The following is a 14,034-nucleotide window of genomic DNA, read 5'->3' as shown; positions in this document are numbered from 1 at the left end:
AAAAAGGGAAACTGGATAGTCCAGATTCCTGAAGACATAGTCTTTGTGAACTTAACAAAGCCAGTACAATTAGTAGCTAAACACATGGACTGTGTATCATGGAACAGAAGAAGGTGTGAACACAGCATCACCACTCTGACACAGCGGGTGAACCTGAATCTCCTAATATTTTAATTATCATCTGCTCTTCCCACCCCACCCCCAACTCCCATCAGTACTACGCCGCCCAGGCTATGACCTGGGAGGACTTCTTGTCCCACCAGCACCAGTACTGCCATTGCCACCAAAGGCAGTATTTAACTAAGTCTCTATTCTTCTACTTACCAACAAAGACTCGGGAGTCATGTATTAGGGTAAAAACTGGCTAGCTCACAGGGGCTGAAAGGCAACCAGCTGACTTTTGTTTTTGGCAGGATAGCATCTCTCCATTCATCCCCAAACTAAAAGAGCCTGCAAATCTCCAAGTCCCTTCCTACTCCTTCATGTGTGCCTCTCTCTATCCATATTCCTAGCTACTCCATACTCTCTATGACTAATTCCTGTCAACTACTCAGTGGCTTCACCCCCTGATCCAAGGTTGACATTGTTAACACAGTCTCAGAGTTTCACAGTACGATCAAATATCCCACAACATTGACACACCCACCAAAGATGCACCAACTAAATCAAATCACCAAACATTAAGCATACAGTTCCACATGAACACAGAACTGATCTGCATACTTCAAAGGAACAAAGCCATGAGACTAAAAATTCAAGACTGGAAATTTCAAGACGGGATCCTAAATCGGACCCTTTGTGCAAAGCATTCCTGAGGCAGCTGAAGAACTGTGAATAAGTCTGAGAATTAGAAGGCAGTGCAGTCTATGCGCATTTCCTGCTGTTGGTTAATGCCTGCTTACAGGACTCAGAGGTGACAAGGGCATCATGGTGCAACTTTCAGATCACGCAGAAAAGGTAAATGCATTTATTCTTAGGACTTTTTTTTTTTATGAACTTCAAATTAACCCAAAAATAATAAAAAAAAAAAAAGTGGCCGCTGCTATTCACAGACATTCTTCTCAACCTTACCAACACATATAGGGGATACACAAATGTGACCAGAAACCCTGTGTATCTTCATCCTCTGTTCACTAGCCTCTAACTGGAAGCGCCATCCACTTCTATTGTAGTTGCCACAAACAACATAAGCACTAGGGCTAGCTCTATGACTCTGCCAGCTAAAATAGGTTATTTTCTAAGTGTCAAAGATATTTCAGAACATTTATTCTTCTATTTCAAAGCTACTGTGGTCACTATACTCATCACTAAATTTTTGTTATTTAAATACATTACAAATATCATTTCTAGAGCAAACTTTTTATACTTTGATAACTGAATCTCAAAATATTGGTTTATATCACAACTGATGCATCTATAAATTTTGTGCATTTAAACATTTTTTTTCTAGGGCATGAGTCTTTGACTTCAGCCGGACTGCAAACGAATGCAGAAAGAAAAGGCTAAGCACCCTGACTCAGGAAAACAGTGCTGTCCTTCCTGGCCAGGCAGATCTTCAGCCCAGGGAAGTGCACTCAAGATTGGAACAATAAACCACCAGGCTAGGCCTGAGATGCTAGTAACCCAGCTAGATATCCAGCATTTCTGTAAATCACACTACAGACTAGGCCCACGGACTCCTAAATGCTTCTGCACACAACAGTGCCCCGTGGGGTTCTCTCAACTCTCAGCTGCACATAAGCACCTGAGAGGACATCAAGATAAAGAAAGCCACCAAGTCGTCGGTGTTCTTGTTGTATCCTGTCTCACAGCACATTTCTGCTGCCCCTTTACCAGCTGTGCTGACTGTATGGGCTTGTTAGGCTAAATGTTCTCCAGGTAGTCTCTCAATGACTGTGAACACAACCTAGGTGTAAAGGGGATACCTTTCCCCAACTCTAGACATCAAGACACAAGGATGGTGATCAAGCCCAACATCAGGATCATGAGGTAGGGCATGGGCTCCAAGTCTCTGCTCCTCAGCACACCCATGCCTACCTTAAGAGGTTAAAAAGATTAAATGAATTAATCAACGCATGGCGCCTGGGATGGAGTGGACACCTGGTGTCAGCTCTATGTCCCAACCCAATGCTCTGGTGCTGTGCTAGGTACTTTATAGAAGCCCTGGACACTATATCAATCTTCCCATTGTTCAGTTGTAACTTGAGTTCACTTAACTAATAATCGGTAAAGTCAGGATATGTGTTTGCATGTGATGTCAAAGTTAATCAAAAAGGGCTAGGAAGTAAAGTAGTAAATGTGGGCTTCTAGTGGACAGAGAATCTCAGTAGGCCAGGCTCTGAACCACAGTGAAGAGAACTGTAAGGCCAAGGCCCAGATGCCCAGCCCAGTTCTCCTCTCCTCTTCTTTCTGGCAGCTCTTTGCCAGAGTTTTGAGGCCACCACACTCCTTAGCACCTGTCTTCATTCCTTTCTCCTGTCTTTCCTCTCAGGGATCTCTGAAATCCCTCTCCAAGTCTCAAAGAACCTTAGAGCCCAGAGGTGGTGAGATGTTGTTTACCACTCCCCAGTAACACTCCCCACATTTCGTAGGACCTTCTCAAAGCCAATCTTAGAGGAATCCCTCTCTAGCCGAGAAAGATACTCTCCTCTGGCCCAGAAGCACCCACCCACCTTTACCCAGAGCTTTTCTGCCAACCACCTGTTCAGGCTAAGCAAAGCATACAGCCGTTATCCTAAACCAGGCCTGGTGTCTGGCACAAATCAAATCCTGCCATAAACACTCGCTGAACTGATGATTAAATAGGTAAGAGGGGAACACAGGGACTGATATGAATCTTAAGAGCAGAGATTCCTGTGGATATTTTGCATAATGGAAGTCAGAGTGAGTCAACGTCTTCCTAGAAGCAAATTGCTCACCCATGTTAAATAAATGAACTCGTCAGAGCCATTTGCGTCCCATTTCATCAATCACCTATTCCCCTGCGCTGACTCATGCCCCATTAGAATGAAGTCATTTGGCACCCTCAGCAGAGCTGACAGCCAGTAGATCTACTTGGCATAGAAGAGAGCTAGGCTGCCTAGGGTTGGTGGGCAATAAGAACCACCTGCTGAGCAGGTGCCACCAACCCTCTCCACCAGCATCTCTAAACATGGAACAGTTCAACAGGAGGTCTCCCAACACGGCACTGAACTTGGCACACATCTCCATGTGTGGCTCTGCACGGCATCCTCCGTAGCCTTAGGAGTGATCGCCCTGTTCACCACTGTTCTCCTGCCTAACCAGAATGTCCCTTAGACATAGCAGCAGTGCACAGGCCAACACTGCTCCTTTGTGAGCAAGGCTCTGGGGCTGTGCTCAACCAGCACCATTCTCTCTTGGGTATTCTAAGATTTAGAGGGAGACATCACACAACCATTTACGAGTGACCAGGTCTACATTAAGTCAAAGACAGAGGCCAAAGTCCAATATCTTTGTCTTTAAAGTCCATGGCACTCTCTCCATTTCTCCAGAGCATCCCATCAAGTGTTTGTGAGAACCTCCAAGTTGTCCCCAAAGTTGTTCCTCATGGCCACTGAACTCAAGACTACACTAGCTTCTGGAGCACACAAACTAGAGGAAACCTATGAGTGTGCCTCCATTAGTCTTTATCCCCTCAGAAGGACAGATTAGAATCTGTGACATTTCAAAGAGATCTGGTGACTTGTCAAAGGCCAGAGATCGTAAGTAATATGACTGACATTCTGTACCCAACAAGGGCAGGGGGCAGTTTCTGCTCTGCCACCTGTTCCTTAAGGCCTTGAAGGAAATGTGTACAGTGCAGATAACAATCTGAAGAGACAGCAAACCAGTAAAGAGAAGGCTTAATGCATCACTTCCGCTAATCAGGGAATTTGGTGACCTTGTAGATGGATGGGGCCTATTTCATCAGCTGGGCCACAACACTGCAACAAAGGCATTTATTTCAACACTCACAAAACGCAGCCGCATCTCCAAACCACATCACAGCCAAGTTGGAAAGCACAGCTGTGACAAGCGACATATAGCAGGGAGCTGCACATACTCTCCGTCAGCTCCCTCGGCACCCAAGCATTAATTCTCAGGACCACACAATGCTCAGCAGGAACAGAAGCAACATCACAGCCTTGAGCTCTTTGTAAAAATGGGCAGAAGATAAATCCTAAATCAACACAAATGGCCAAGGGTACAGCAAAAGAAATCCACATTTTCTACGCAGAAAGAACAACCATTTGAAAAGCAAACGTTTCTTGAGGGAACAGAGAAGTGATTCTCAACCGAACTCTTTATCAGGGGTTGTCTAGGACCATTGGAAATGTACACGATTCATAACAATACCAAAATTGTAGCTATGAAGTAGCAATGAAAATCATTTTGTGGCTGGGGGTCACATAATGAGGGACTGTATAAAAGGGTCGCAGCATTAGGAAGGATGAGAACCACTGGAACAGAACAAAGACAGTATGACTGCAACAGCTGGGAGTTCCTGAATTGACACCAGAAATTTACAATTCTGAAATGTAATTTACAATTCTTTGTCTGCAATCTGCAATAAGGCCTGTACAACAGATTAAAACCTTTGCCAAATACTTCAGCATTTTTGAAGAATAGTTTAAAAATTGCTAAGATGTGGATACTACCAAATGCTCATGCAATGTCTTGGTACCCATGGTTATATGAGGGACAGATACATCGCAGCACAAAATAAATAAATGTAATAAATATTAAAATATTCAACCAGCTTTATACGATTATAAACATTTTGTTCAATTAACTAAATATAACTAAGACATTATAGCAGCAAAGTTTAATAACTAGATCCTATAAATCCACAGAAATGTATCCCTCTAAAGTACCTATCTTAGGGTTTCTATTGTTGAAATGACACATAATGACCAAAAGCAAGTTGGGGAGGAAAGTGTTTCTTTGGCTACACTTCCACATTATAGTTCATCACTGAAGGAAGCCAGGACAGAAATTTAAACAGGGCAGGAACTTGGAAGCAGAGGCCATCAAGGGATGCTGTTTACTGGCTTGCTCTCCAAGACTCGTTCAGCCTGCTTTCTTCTAGAACCTAGAAGCAGCAACACAGATACAGCACCACCCACAATGGGACGGAGCACTACCCCATCAATCACTAATCAAGAAAACATCCTACAGCGGGATCTTATGGGGGCATTTTCTCAATTGAGGCTTTGCTCTTTTAGATGACTCTAACTTGTATCAAGTTGACATAAAACTAACCAGAAAACTACCTGACCTAAACCGTCTAGTTTCAAAACAGCTAGCTTACTACAGGCTGTGTACACCTCAACAGTTCCACTAAGTTTGGTCCAAATCAAAACGCCAAACGTTGGCTGAGACTTAGTTCTTGCACTTGTCCTAAGTGGAATGACAGAAACAGGAGAAAGCTCCAGGCTCCAGATTCCCAGTCAGCCCAGGGACTCCTCTCACCCAGGCTGACATTCTCACGAGGACCTCCAGGTGCCAAAACACGAACTGTCAGAGCCAATGGGAGGATCATTGCTCATCCAGCCAGGCCCAGGACTGGTCTGCCACTGAAGCACCATGAAGGCACTGGTTGCTAAAATACTTCTGTGCCTACTAGAAAACAAATCCTGGCCAAACCATCCAATGTAACCTCTATAGCCACTTTGGTTCCTGCCGTGGGTCCTTAAATGTCCACTCCACAATAGAATAACTACAGGATGGTATGGCCCAGGGCAGCCTCCAGCTCTATACCAATCTAAGTGCCTCCATCTGTCCAGTGGCTGATGCCCATGCTGTCCAGTTTGTTAATTATTTTGAAAAACACCTTTCACAAAACCACAAGAAACAATCAAACATTCATCAGGGAACTAATTTGCCTAATTTTTAAAAAGGTTTAAAGGACTTGTCCTACACTTAACACCTCTTCTTTTGTGGGTCAGGTTGCCATATTCATTCATATAATTCATTCATGTAATCCCTAAACTCACATTTCCAGAGCCAAATATAGGGTTGAGCACTGGATTCAGAGATAAGTATCTACTCTCACCCCTAAAGTAACAGCCAATGGTGCTTCACCTGGTGCAGGGTAGGAGAAGCAGAGAGGTAGAGCCAAGGACAACAACTAGAGGAAGAGAATATGCTACAAAAGAGGGGCCAGTACAATGCTGTGGGATCAAGAAAGGTTAGCCTAGACAGGTGTTTGCAGGGATATTCAGGGCTTAGATGGGCAGACATAAACAAAGGCACACAGAGCATCAACTGTGTGCTTTCAGGCATTGGCAAGCACTAGTTTGTTAAGAGCAAAGGAGAATAGACCAACAATGGGGACCAGATGAGGAAGAGCCAACATTTCATCAGGACAACTTCCCTACTGCTTAGAATCCAACATTTCTCAAGAAAGGATCCTTAATGGAGCAGATACACGATTCCTCTCCAAGAAAAGCTAGAAATTCTTGGTATCAGGTGCACAACAAACCAGAATGACCAGACAAGGATAATAATTTGCAGAATGGCTAGACAAAGCCTCCCCACCCCACCCATTATAAGCTAAATTATCAGTAAGACGGCACTATCAAAGGAGTCATCAGATAAGTTTCAGAAAGTAACATGAATACATTCACATGTGGATGCCCAAATTCAGTCAAACTTGCCTTAGAGAAGATGAGTTTGTTGCCTGGTGACTGCTGAGAACACTTTTCTGTTACTAAGTCATCGTTCCCAAACTTGAGCTCCTCTGAAGTAATTAAATAACAAACAGTTCTGCTTTATTACTTCCAAATCTTTTCCATTGGATTTCTAAGGAAATGAAACTAATCATAACAAAGTTTTTATCCAATACACACACACACACACACACACAAACACACCATACATACATACATATATATCCAAATATGTATGTGTGTATAGTTCTTAAACTCTTTAAGAGAAGATATCTTATTTTGCCACAAAATTCATATGTCCCCTAAATAATTCCATCATCCCCAAACATTAGACAACTACACAGCTGTGCTGCAACATCATCTGCATACCACTACTGGGTGAGAGCAAGCAGCATACCAGCAAGGTGACCGAGGATGGTGGCTGTCCATGAACTGCCTTTACTAGCCACAGTGACTGTCCTTTTGTGGATATGGTACTCTGCTCCAATGAGCTGACACCATCCCTAGGTTTACCCTGTTCATTTCATGTCCCCTGGGTCCATTTCTTACCCAGTCAACATGCCACGTCATTAGAGAGCTTACATATTTACATCCAACAAAATCTTAGTCTCCTCTAAAACTATAAACACAAAACCACTGACATACACAAGGCTAAAAAAGGCTGGAACTGCAAATAAGCATTACGGTGTGCTCATATATGAGGCTCTTTCTCCATGACACACAGTGCAGTTCCCATCCCTGGCCCCTTAGAAGCCTGAATCCAATAATATAACAGGCCTAGGAGACTGCATCTCTGGTCTATGGCCAAGTTCAAGTACAATATCTATTCCCAACCTGGTGATTCCTAAGCCAGGGTTTTGTTCACTCTTTGAAGGAAAGCAAGGGATAAGATCCACATCTACCTCCTGAGCAGGGAACAGAATTAATTTAACATGCCAATCATTTAGAAAGAATTCTGTACCCACAAAGAAAGAAATGGGCAATGCTCTGTGAGAGTCCTCTGAACTATAACGAGAAGAACTAGAAATCGGCCAACACTGCCTCTCTAGGATTGTGTTGACACAATGGCAGCTTCATTATTCTCATGTTTTCACCACCAAACTACACTGGAAAGCTTAACAAGGGAACAGGTCTCACCTCAAAGGCTCACTCCCAGGCAAAGCCAAGTTGCAATTCCTTAGGCGCAACTTCTGTCCTGCCTTCAGATGTGACCATGACATTCTCACTCTTGTGGTTCTTGATTTCTTACATTTCAACTTTACCAACTGGCTCCAATCAGGAGTATTGGGATTTAGTTCTTTTACAAATCATCTGCATCTCAAGGCCTTCCCTAACAACTGTATTATAACTAGTTGAAACAATATTTGCATTACATTATAGCCACACAAACACTACTGAGCAGTGCAGCATTCATGATCACACTGCTAGTCAAGTCACATTCAGTTCTCTGAACTCTTGGAATTAGTAACTAGTTTGTTCTATTTGCCTATTTAGTTCATAAAATTATTATAAACTGCAAATTTTCTCCAAATTCTAAGGAAAAATGAAATCCCTCCCAATAGGGTCAAACACATCAGTAATAGATCAGTTCCACTAGTTTCCCAGATGACACCCTCCCTCAAGACCCTAACCTGGACTCTACACTTAGCTCAGCTGTCACTCTGGACTTCCCTTCAGCACATCCTGGGGAAACCACTATTTTCTGGATCCTTTATCTCTCCTGTGTTAATTCTATTGTCTATATGGCTCTTCTGCCAAGAACTTCCTGAAGAGTGCATGCAAGACACCTTAAGACACCACATACCTGAAAAATACCTTGCTTAGCTCTCTCACTGGCCGACAGACTAGCTGAAGACAGAATGCTAGTTTGGAAATCATTTCTCCTTAAAGTCTGAGAGCATCACCCCCTATCATCAGTGTTTAAAGCAGCTGTTGGGAGTTCTGATGTCACTCTGAGTCCCAGTTCTTGCTGCATGGTCTTGCTCCCCTCTCTGGATCCTTTCAGATCCTTTCTTAATCACCAAGCTCTGAACTATCACAGTGCCTCACCTCAGCCTATGGGTCTTCCTTTATCCCTTGTGCAGGGACAACTGTCCTTCCATTCTGGGATACGGCTCCTGATACCTGGACCTGCTTTGCCTGCTTTGCTTCCTGGAGTTTCAGTTAGTCATATTTTGGAACTCTTGAACCATGCCTCTAATTTTCTTATCTTTACCTTTTCCCTATCTTCTTGTTTAATTATGTTTTGTGGAAGACTTGCACAACTTTTATGTTCAACTTTCTAACTCTAGTGCTGAAAAGGTTTAAGTGAGCAATCATACTGAATTTCTATAATAGGCCATTCTTCTTTTCTAGATATCTTTATTTGTATTAGATTCTGATCTTTATTCTCATATTCTCTCTCTCTCTCTCTCTCTCTCTCTCTCTCTCTCTCTCTCTCTCTCTGTGTGTGTGTGTGTGTGTGTGTGTGTGTGTGTTTGAGTATGTGTGTCTGAGCATGTGTGCCATAGCACTCGTGGAGGTCAGAGAACAGCTATATGGAGTAAGTTTTCTTCTTCCACCTCTATGTGGGTCCTGGGAATCAAACTCAGGTCATGAGACTTCTATGACAAGTACTTATGCCCACTGAGTCATCCCCATGGATCCTGATCTTATTCCTATTTTATATGGTTTTGTTGTCAGGTTTTTGTAGGTCTAAAAAGCTATATAATTTTCATTGTTGCATTTCTACTAAAAACTCTCCCCCATTCCCTTTAGATAAGGTCTCATTCTATAGCCCAGGCTGTCCTCACACTCATGACCCTCCTGTTCCAGCCTTCCAAGTGCTAGGATTATAGGCATGAGACACCTGTCCCAATTTCTATGCACCTTCATTCTCTTAAGCCTTTGAATTGCCTCTTCAAGATTTTCTCCCTTTTGATGAACTTAGGCCACTCACCTTTTAAATATTAAAGTGCTCAGAAACTCAGTGAGTGTGGAAACGGACAGAACAAAGTAGACTTTCTAGGAGATGGACAGGTGAAAACCAGCTGTAAGAATCGTCGGCTCCCAGAATCTTACACCCTTTTCTCCTCAGGAGGTGTCTCCCTGGCTGGGGTCTGTACACTTCACTCATCTGACTCCTCCCACTGCCATTTCCGTTCTGTGAGTCTCTCCGGCCTCCCGTGGTCCCCAGGTCAGCACTCCTCTGCTTTACATTCTCCAGAGATCTCTTGATGGAGAGGAAGGTCACCTAGACCTGCCTCAAATATCAGTTAAATCTGTTTCAAAGGCATTGGCCACATCTTATGTCTGCTGAGTCTTTCTTGAGCTGTAGCTTAAGTCAGCTTGATTCTTGCTTGCTATTCTCTATTATGTGCCACAGTGGTGAAACTGAACCTTGTGCAGGACCCACTCGTCCAAACACATGTAACATCGAAAATTTTGTTAACTCCCAGATTCTTTTGTACAGTTCTTTTACACAGCCCTGTGGACATACACTTTCCCGCCTCTACACTCTGGTTTCAATGAAGTAATCAGTAGTAGGTAGTGACATTAAATACCTGGATTTAATTCACCACTGTTACCTGGGTCGAATCTCAGAAATTCAGTATATTGATCAAATAAGAAGGGAATTCCAAGACTAAACAGGAGAGGAAATGGGCAAAGGACTGAGCGGCCTGGGCACAGGAGCAAATCCAGCTAGGGTATTGGATTTATCATGTGACCTGGGTAAGCACTTCCCTTCCTACCAGCCGAGGAACATGACAAACATAAGGGAAGCTCTAAGTACCACAGACAGCAGTGAACTCTGTTAAGGTGCCAGTGGTAGGATACACCTTGGCTCCTAGTGCACCAAAGGAGGGGACAGGACAGTCAGAGGCTCACAGTCACCCCAGCCTCAAAGTGAGTCTGAGACTAGCCAGGGTTACAAGAGACTCTGTCTCAAAGAAAGAGTCCTTGCAAGAGTTTAGAATAAACTACTGCATTGAAAAGTGACTGACATATGAAAGGGAAAAAATGGCATCCTACCTGAAGCAGCAGATTTTTTGGAGTTCCACTTTCTGTTAGACACCCAAGCACTTCCTCTGCAGTGTGGAGCTTTGTACTGCTTTCGCTAGGCAGACTCCTGCAATGCTTCTCCACTACCTTCTCTCTCTCATTCACTTCATTCCTTAGTTTTTCAACTTCATTTCTAAGGTCCTACCAAAAGAAAAAGAAGAAAAATGGAATTTACTCGCTGAAGGGTTCAAGGTGACAATCTCTTACTGACTTCAATTCTCAAGTTATGATGAGAACAAGCTGATCACTGTATTTAACAAATACAGGCTTCTTTCTCGTTTAGAGTTTTACAAAAACCAATTTTCAGAACATTACAAATTTTAAAAAGTCTTTATACACACGGTATTATTTATAATGCTGAAAAACCAGAAAGACAAACAGCCTGAAACAAAGAAAAAATAAGAGAAAATAGTAGAGAAAAAATATTTTTAAAAACACAATTACAAGTAAAGACAACAATATAATCAAGCTGTGAGTATAATAGAGTGTTGGTTATTTCCTCCATGCTTATCCAACCGAGGGAGCAATCTGAGAGGACACCTAAACAGAGGGACAACAGGGGCTTCCAGGAGATTTTTTTACCTTGTCCCTGAGATTCTAAAATCTTTTTTTACTTTTCTCACTGAGACTCTACAATACAAGTAATCAACCAGGAAAGGCCTTCACAATGGTCATAAAGAACTTGCAAAAACACACAAATAATTTTGGTAGGAAGTTTTGTAAAAGACAGGAAAATAAAACAATACGAACTAAGATTGTTACTACCTTGCAGCAGGTGATTATAAAGTGGAGTCTGTGACACGGACTATTTGGAAAAGCAGATGACTGCAAAGAACCCAGGCGTGCACCAAGGGGAATACACGGTAGGGCAATCTCACCACAGAACACTTCCGCTGCATAGAAAAAGAAACCAAGTCTCTCTGGCGATGTCCCAGAGTAATCTCCAGAATGTATTAATGTAGATGTTGAGGAATGAGAGCCAGGAAAAATGAGAAAGGAAAACATACTGCCATATATTTCACCATAACACAAACTAAATGGTTGCCTGTAAGACAGAGGAGAGCTGGATAGGAAAAAAAAGAATGAAAAGACAGAATGAGTTTTACAGATGTGACCATTTAAAATTTTACACAATTATCTCCTTTAAAGTTCCCCTAAAACTGAAAATACAGCAAACAAAGCCACAATGAGTCTGAGTTTACCTAACTTTGACAGGTTGAGCAAACAGAAACTGTTTCAGTAGCCTGAGAGTTGGCTGATGAGAACGCCCTCACTGGGGTATATCTTCACAGGCAAAGGGGAACACAAAACATTAAACTGCTTGAAGTAAGTATATCATAAATAATAATACTAGTTATGGTATTCTAAAGTACATGTCCATACATAGTGTGTATTTATTAAATGAAGAGTTACTAATGTCATTAGATCCAGGACTTTCAACACAATAGAAAAAACTGCAAACAAACAAAGTTAGACTCACTGTAAACCTGAATCTGAGCTATCCACATGCACTTTCACTTTGCTGTTCCCTTCCTTCCACTGAGAAGGTCCAGTATCAATGTCTTGCTGCCATCCATACTGTGTTCTCGACCATTTCCCACCAAAAACGTGTTTTTTCTGTGGTCCCAAAGATTAGTACCTAAAACAGAATCACCTACATCCTGACACTAATGCTGCAGACCTCTGGAAAGGCAGATCCATGGCTCTCTATTTAACAGCGCTTCAGGTCGCTATGGAGCACTAAGGAAGCTCACCTCACAAAAAAGAATGACTAATGGCAGACTTGGGATAGGAGCATACAAGATGACTCCTGACATCTATTCATACTCAAGAGGAAGGAAGGGACCAAAGACAACAATAAGCACATCCAAGGGAACCAACCAGAATACGCTTTCCCACTATTGAGGGGAGAAAATAGAATCTTTGTAAGGATGAGCAGTAATTCAAATACATCAAAAATCCACATTTAGAGCTGAGGATATGACTTACTGGAAGAAGCTTAGCACATACAAAGCCTTGGGTTCAATCCCCAACATGCACACATGCATGGCAAGGGTGAGGAAATCTGTGAATTCATACTACTTCAAAAAGCAAAACAAACAAAAAAGACTTTAGGTTGCTCTGCTAGGCAGAATAATTGCTCCTCAGAGATGTTCCTGCTCCAATCCCTAAATGGCAAAAATGAATAAATGTTAACAGATAAAATCAAGCTGTTTCTCATATGACTTTAAAGGGCACATGTCATCCTGGGTTATCAAGGTAGCTCCAAAATAAGTACAAGGGCCCTTGGAGATGGAAGGGATGGCAGAAGATGTCTCTAGCAACCGTGGATAGCACTGAAGATGGAAAGGGGTCACTGGTGCAGAAATCAGTCAGCCTACAGAATCTACAGTTTTAAGAGGAATCCAACCCATAAGAACAGCCTCCACCTGGACCTGGTGAGCCATGTCTCAGACTTCTGACTTCCAGAAAGACTAAATCTGTACTGTGATAAGATGCTGTACCTGAAACATGAAATAAACGCCTTCTGAGGTGTCTATAGAACTCCTTACGTTATTTTTGTGTTTAATTTTTCCTGTATAGACAAACAGCTAGAAAAGAAGAAACAAGCATATTTTTACAAGGATATTAAGCTATAAAATAAGAAATAATGAAAACACATAATCACCATTTTGTAAACAATCACGAAACCAGAGACAAAAATATTGGGAAGAAACAAAAATATTTTTAAATTAAATGCTGGCTCCCCACAAGGGAAAAAGATAAGGCATTCTTTATATTGGGTCTTTAATCCAGAATAAGATCACAAAGATCATGGAATCTAAACAGTAAACCAGAATCCAATTCTGTAGTAGTGTTAAAGATTTTTTTTGGTCAGATCTTTGTTTTTAATTCTATAAGCAAAACTGTCCCTTAATGTCTCTGGGCAATTAGTTCCAGAATCCCAATGGATACCAAAAGTAACACCCAAGTCCTTCCTATAACAGTATAATAGTTGTATAGAAAACACCCACATTCTCCAATGAGAACACTGCAAATGCTGTACACAGCTGTTACAAAATATTATGAGAGAATAATGGCCAGAAGTATCTACATGTTCAACACAGACACAATTTTCCACTCAGGCTTGGTTAAATGTGCAAATGCAGAATCCAGACACAGAGCCAGCTGTAATGCTAAAGCAACAATAACAGAAAAATAAACAATGAGCTAGTTCTGCCAACAACTTAAGCCACGTTTGAGTTGTGAATGCTTCTTTTGGACCTTCTCCAACTGCAATAAGCTTCTACATTATTTTAACTTTGGTTTCAAGTTTTTCCCA

General features: G+C 42.0%; 1 protein-coding gene across 4 annotated transcripts in view; it reads right to left on the bottom strand.

Moving 5' to 3' along the window:
* Cdk5rap2 (CDK5 regulatory subunit associated protein 2) overlaps positions 1-14,034 on the bottom strand; it is a 191,490-nt gene that overhangs the window by 84,180 nt on the left and 93,276 nt on the right. For all 4 annotated transcript variants that reach the window (XM_041632521.1, XM_041632522.1, XM_041632523.1 and 1 more), the window contains one exon: positions 10,683-10,853. In XM_041632521.1, coding sequence (XP_041488455.1) covers positions 10,683-10,853 — 171 coding nt within the window. The remainder of the gene's footprint in view (positions 1-10,682; positions 10,854-14,034) is intronic.

Source organism: Microtus oregoni, unplaced genomic scaffold (genome assembly GCF_018167655.1).
Source record: "Microtus oregoni isolate MIOR12 unplaced genomic scaffold, Mior012 000041F_ref0000270, whole genome shotgun sequence".
NCBI lineage: Eukaryota > Metazoa > Chordata > Mammalia > Rodentia > Cricetidae > Microtus > Microtus oregoni.
This window is presented reverse-complemented; position numbering and strand designations above follow the sequence as displayed.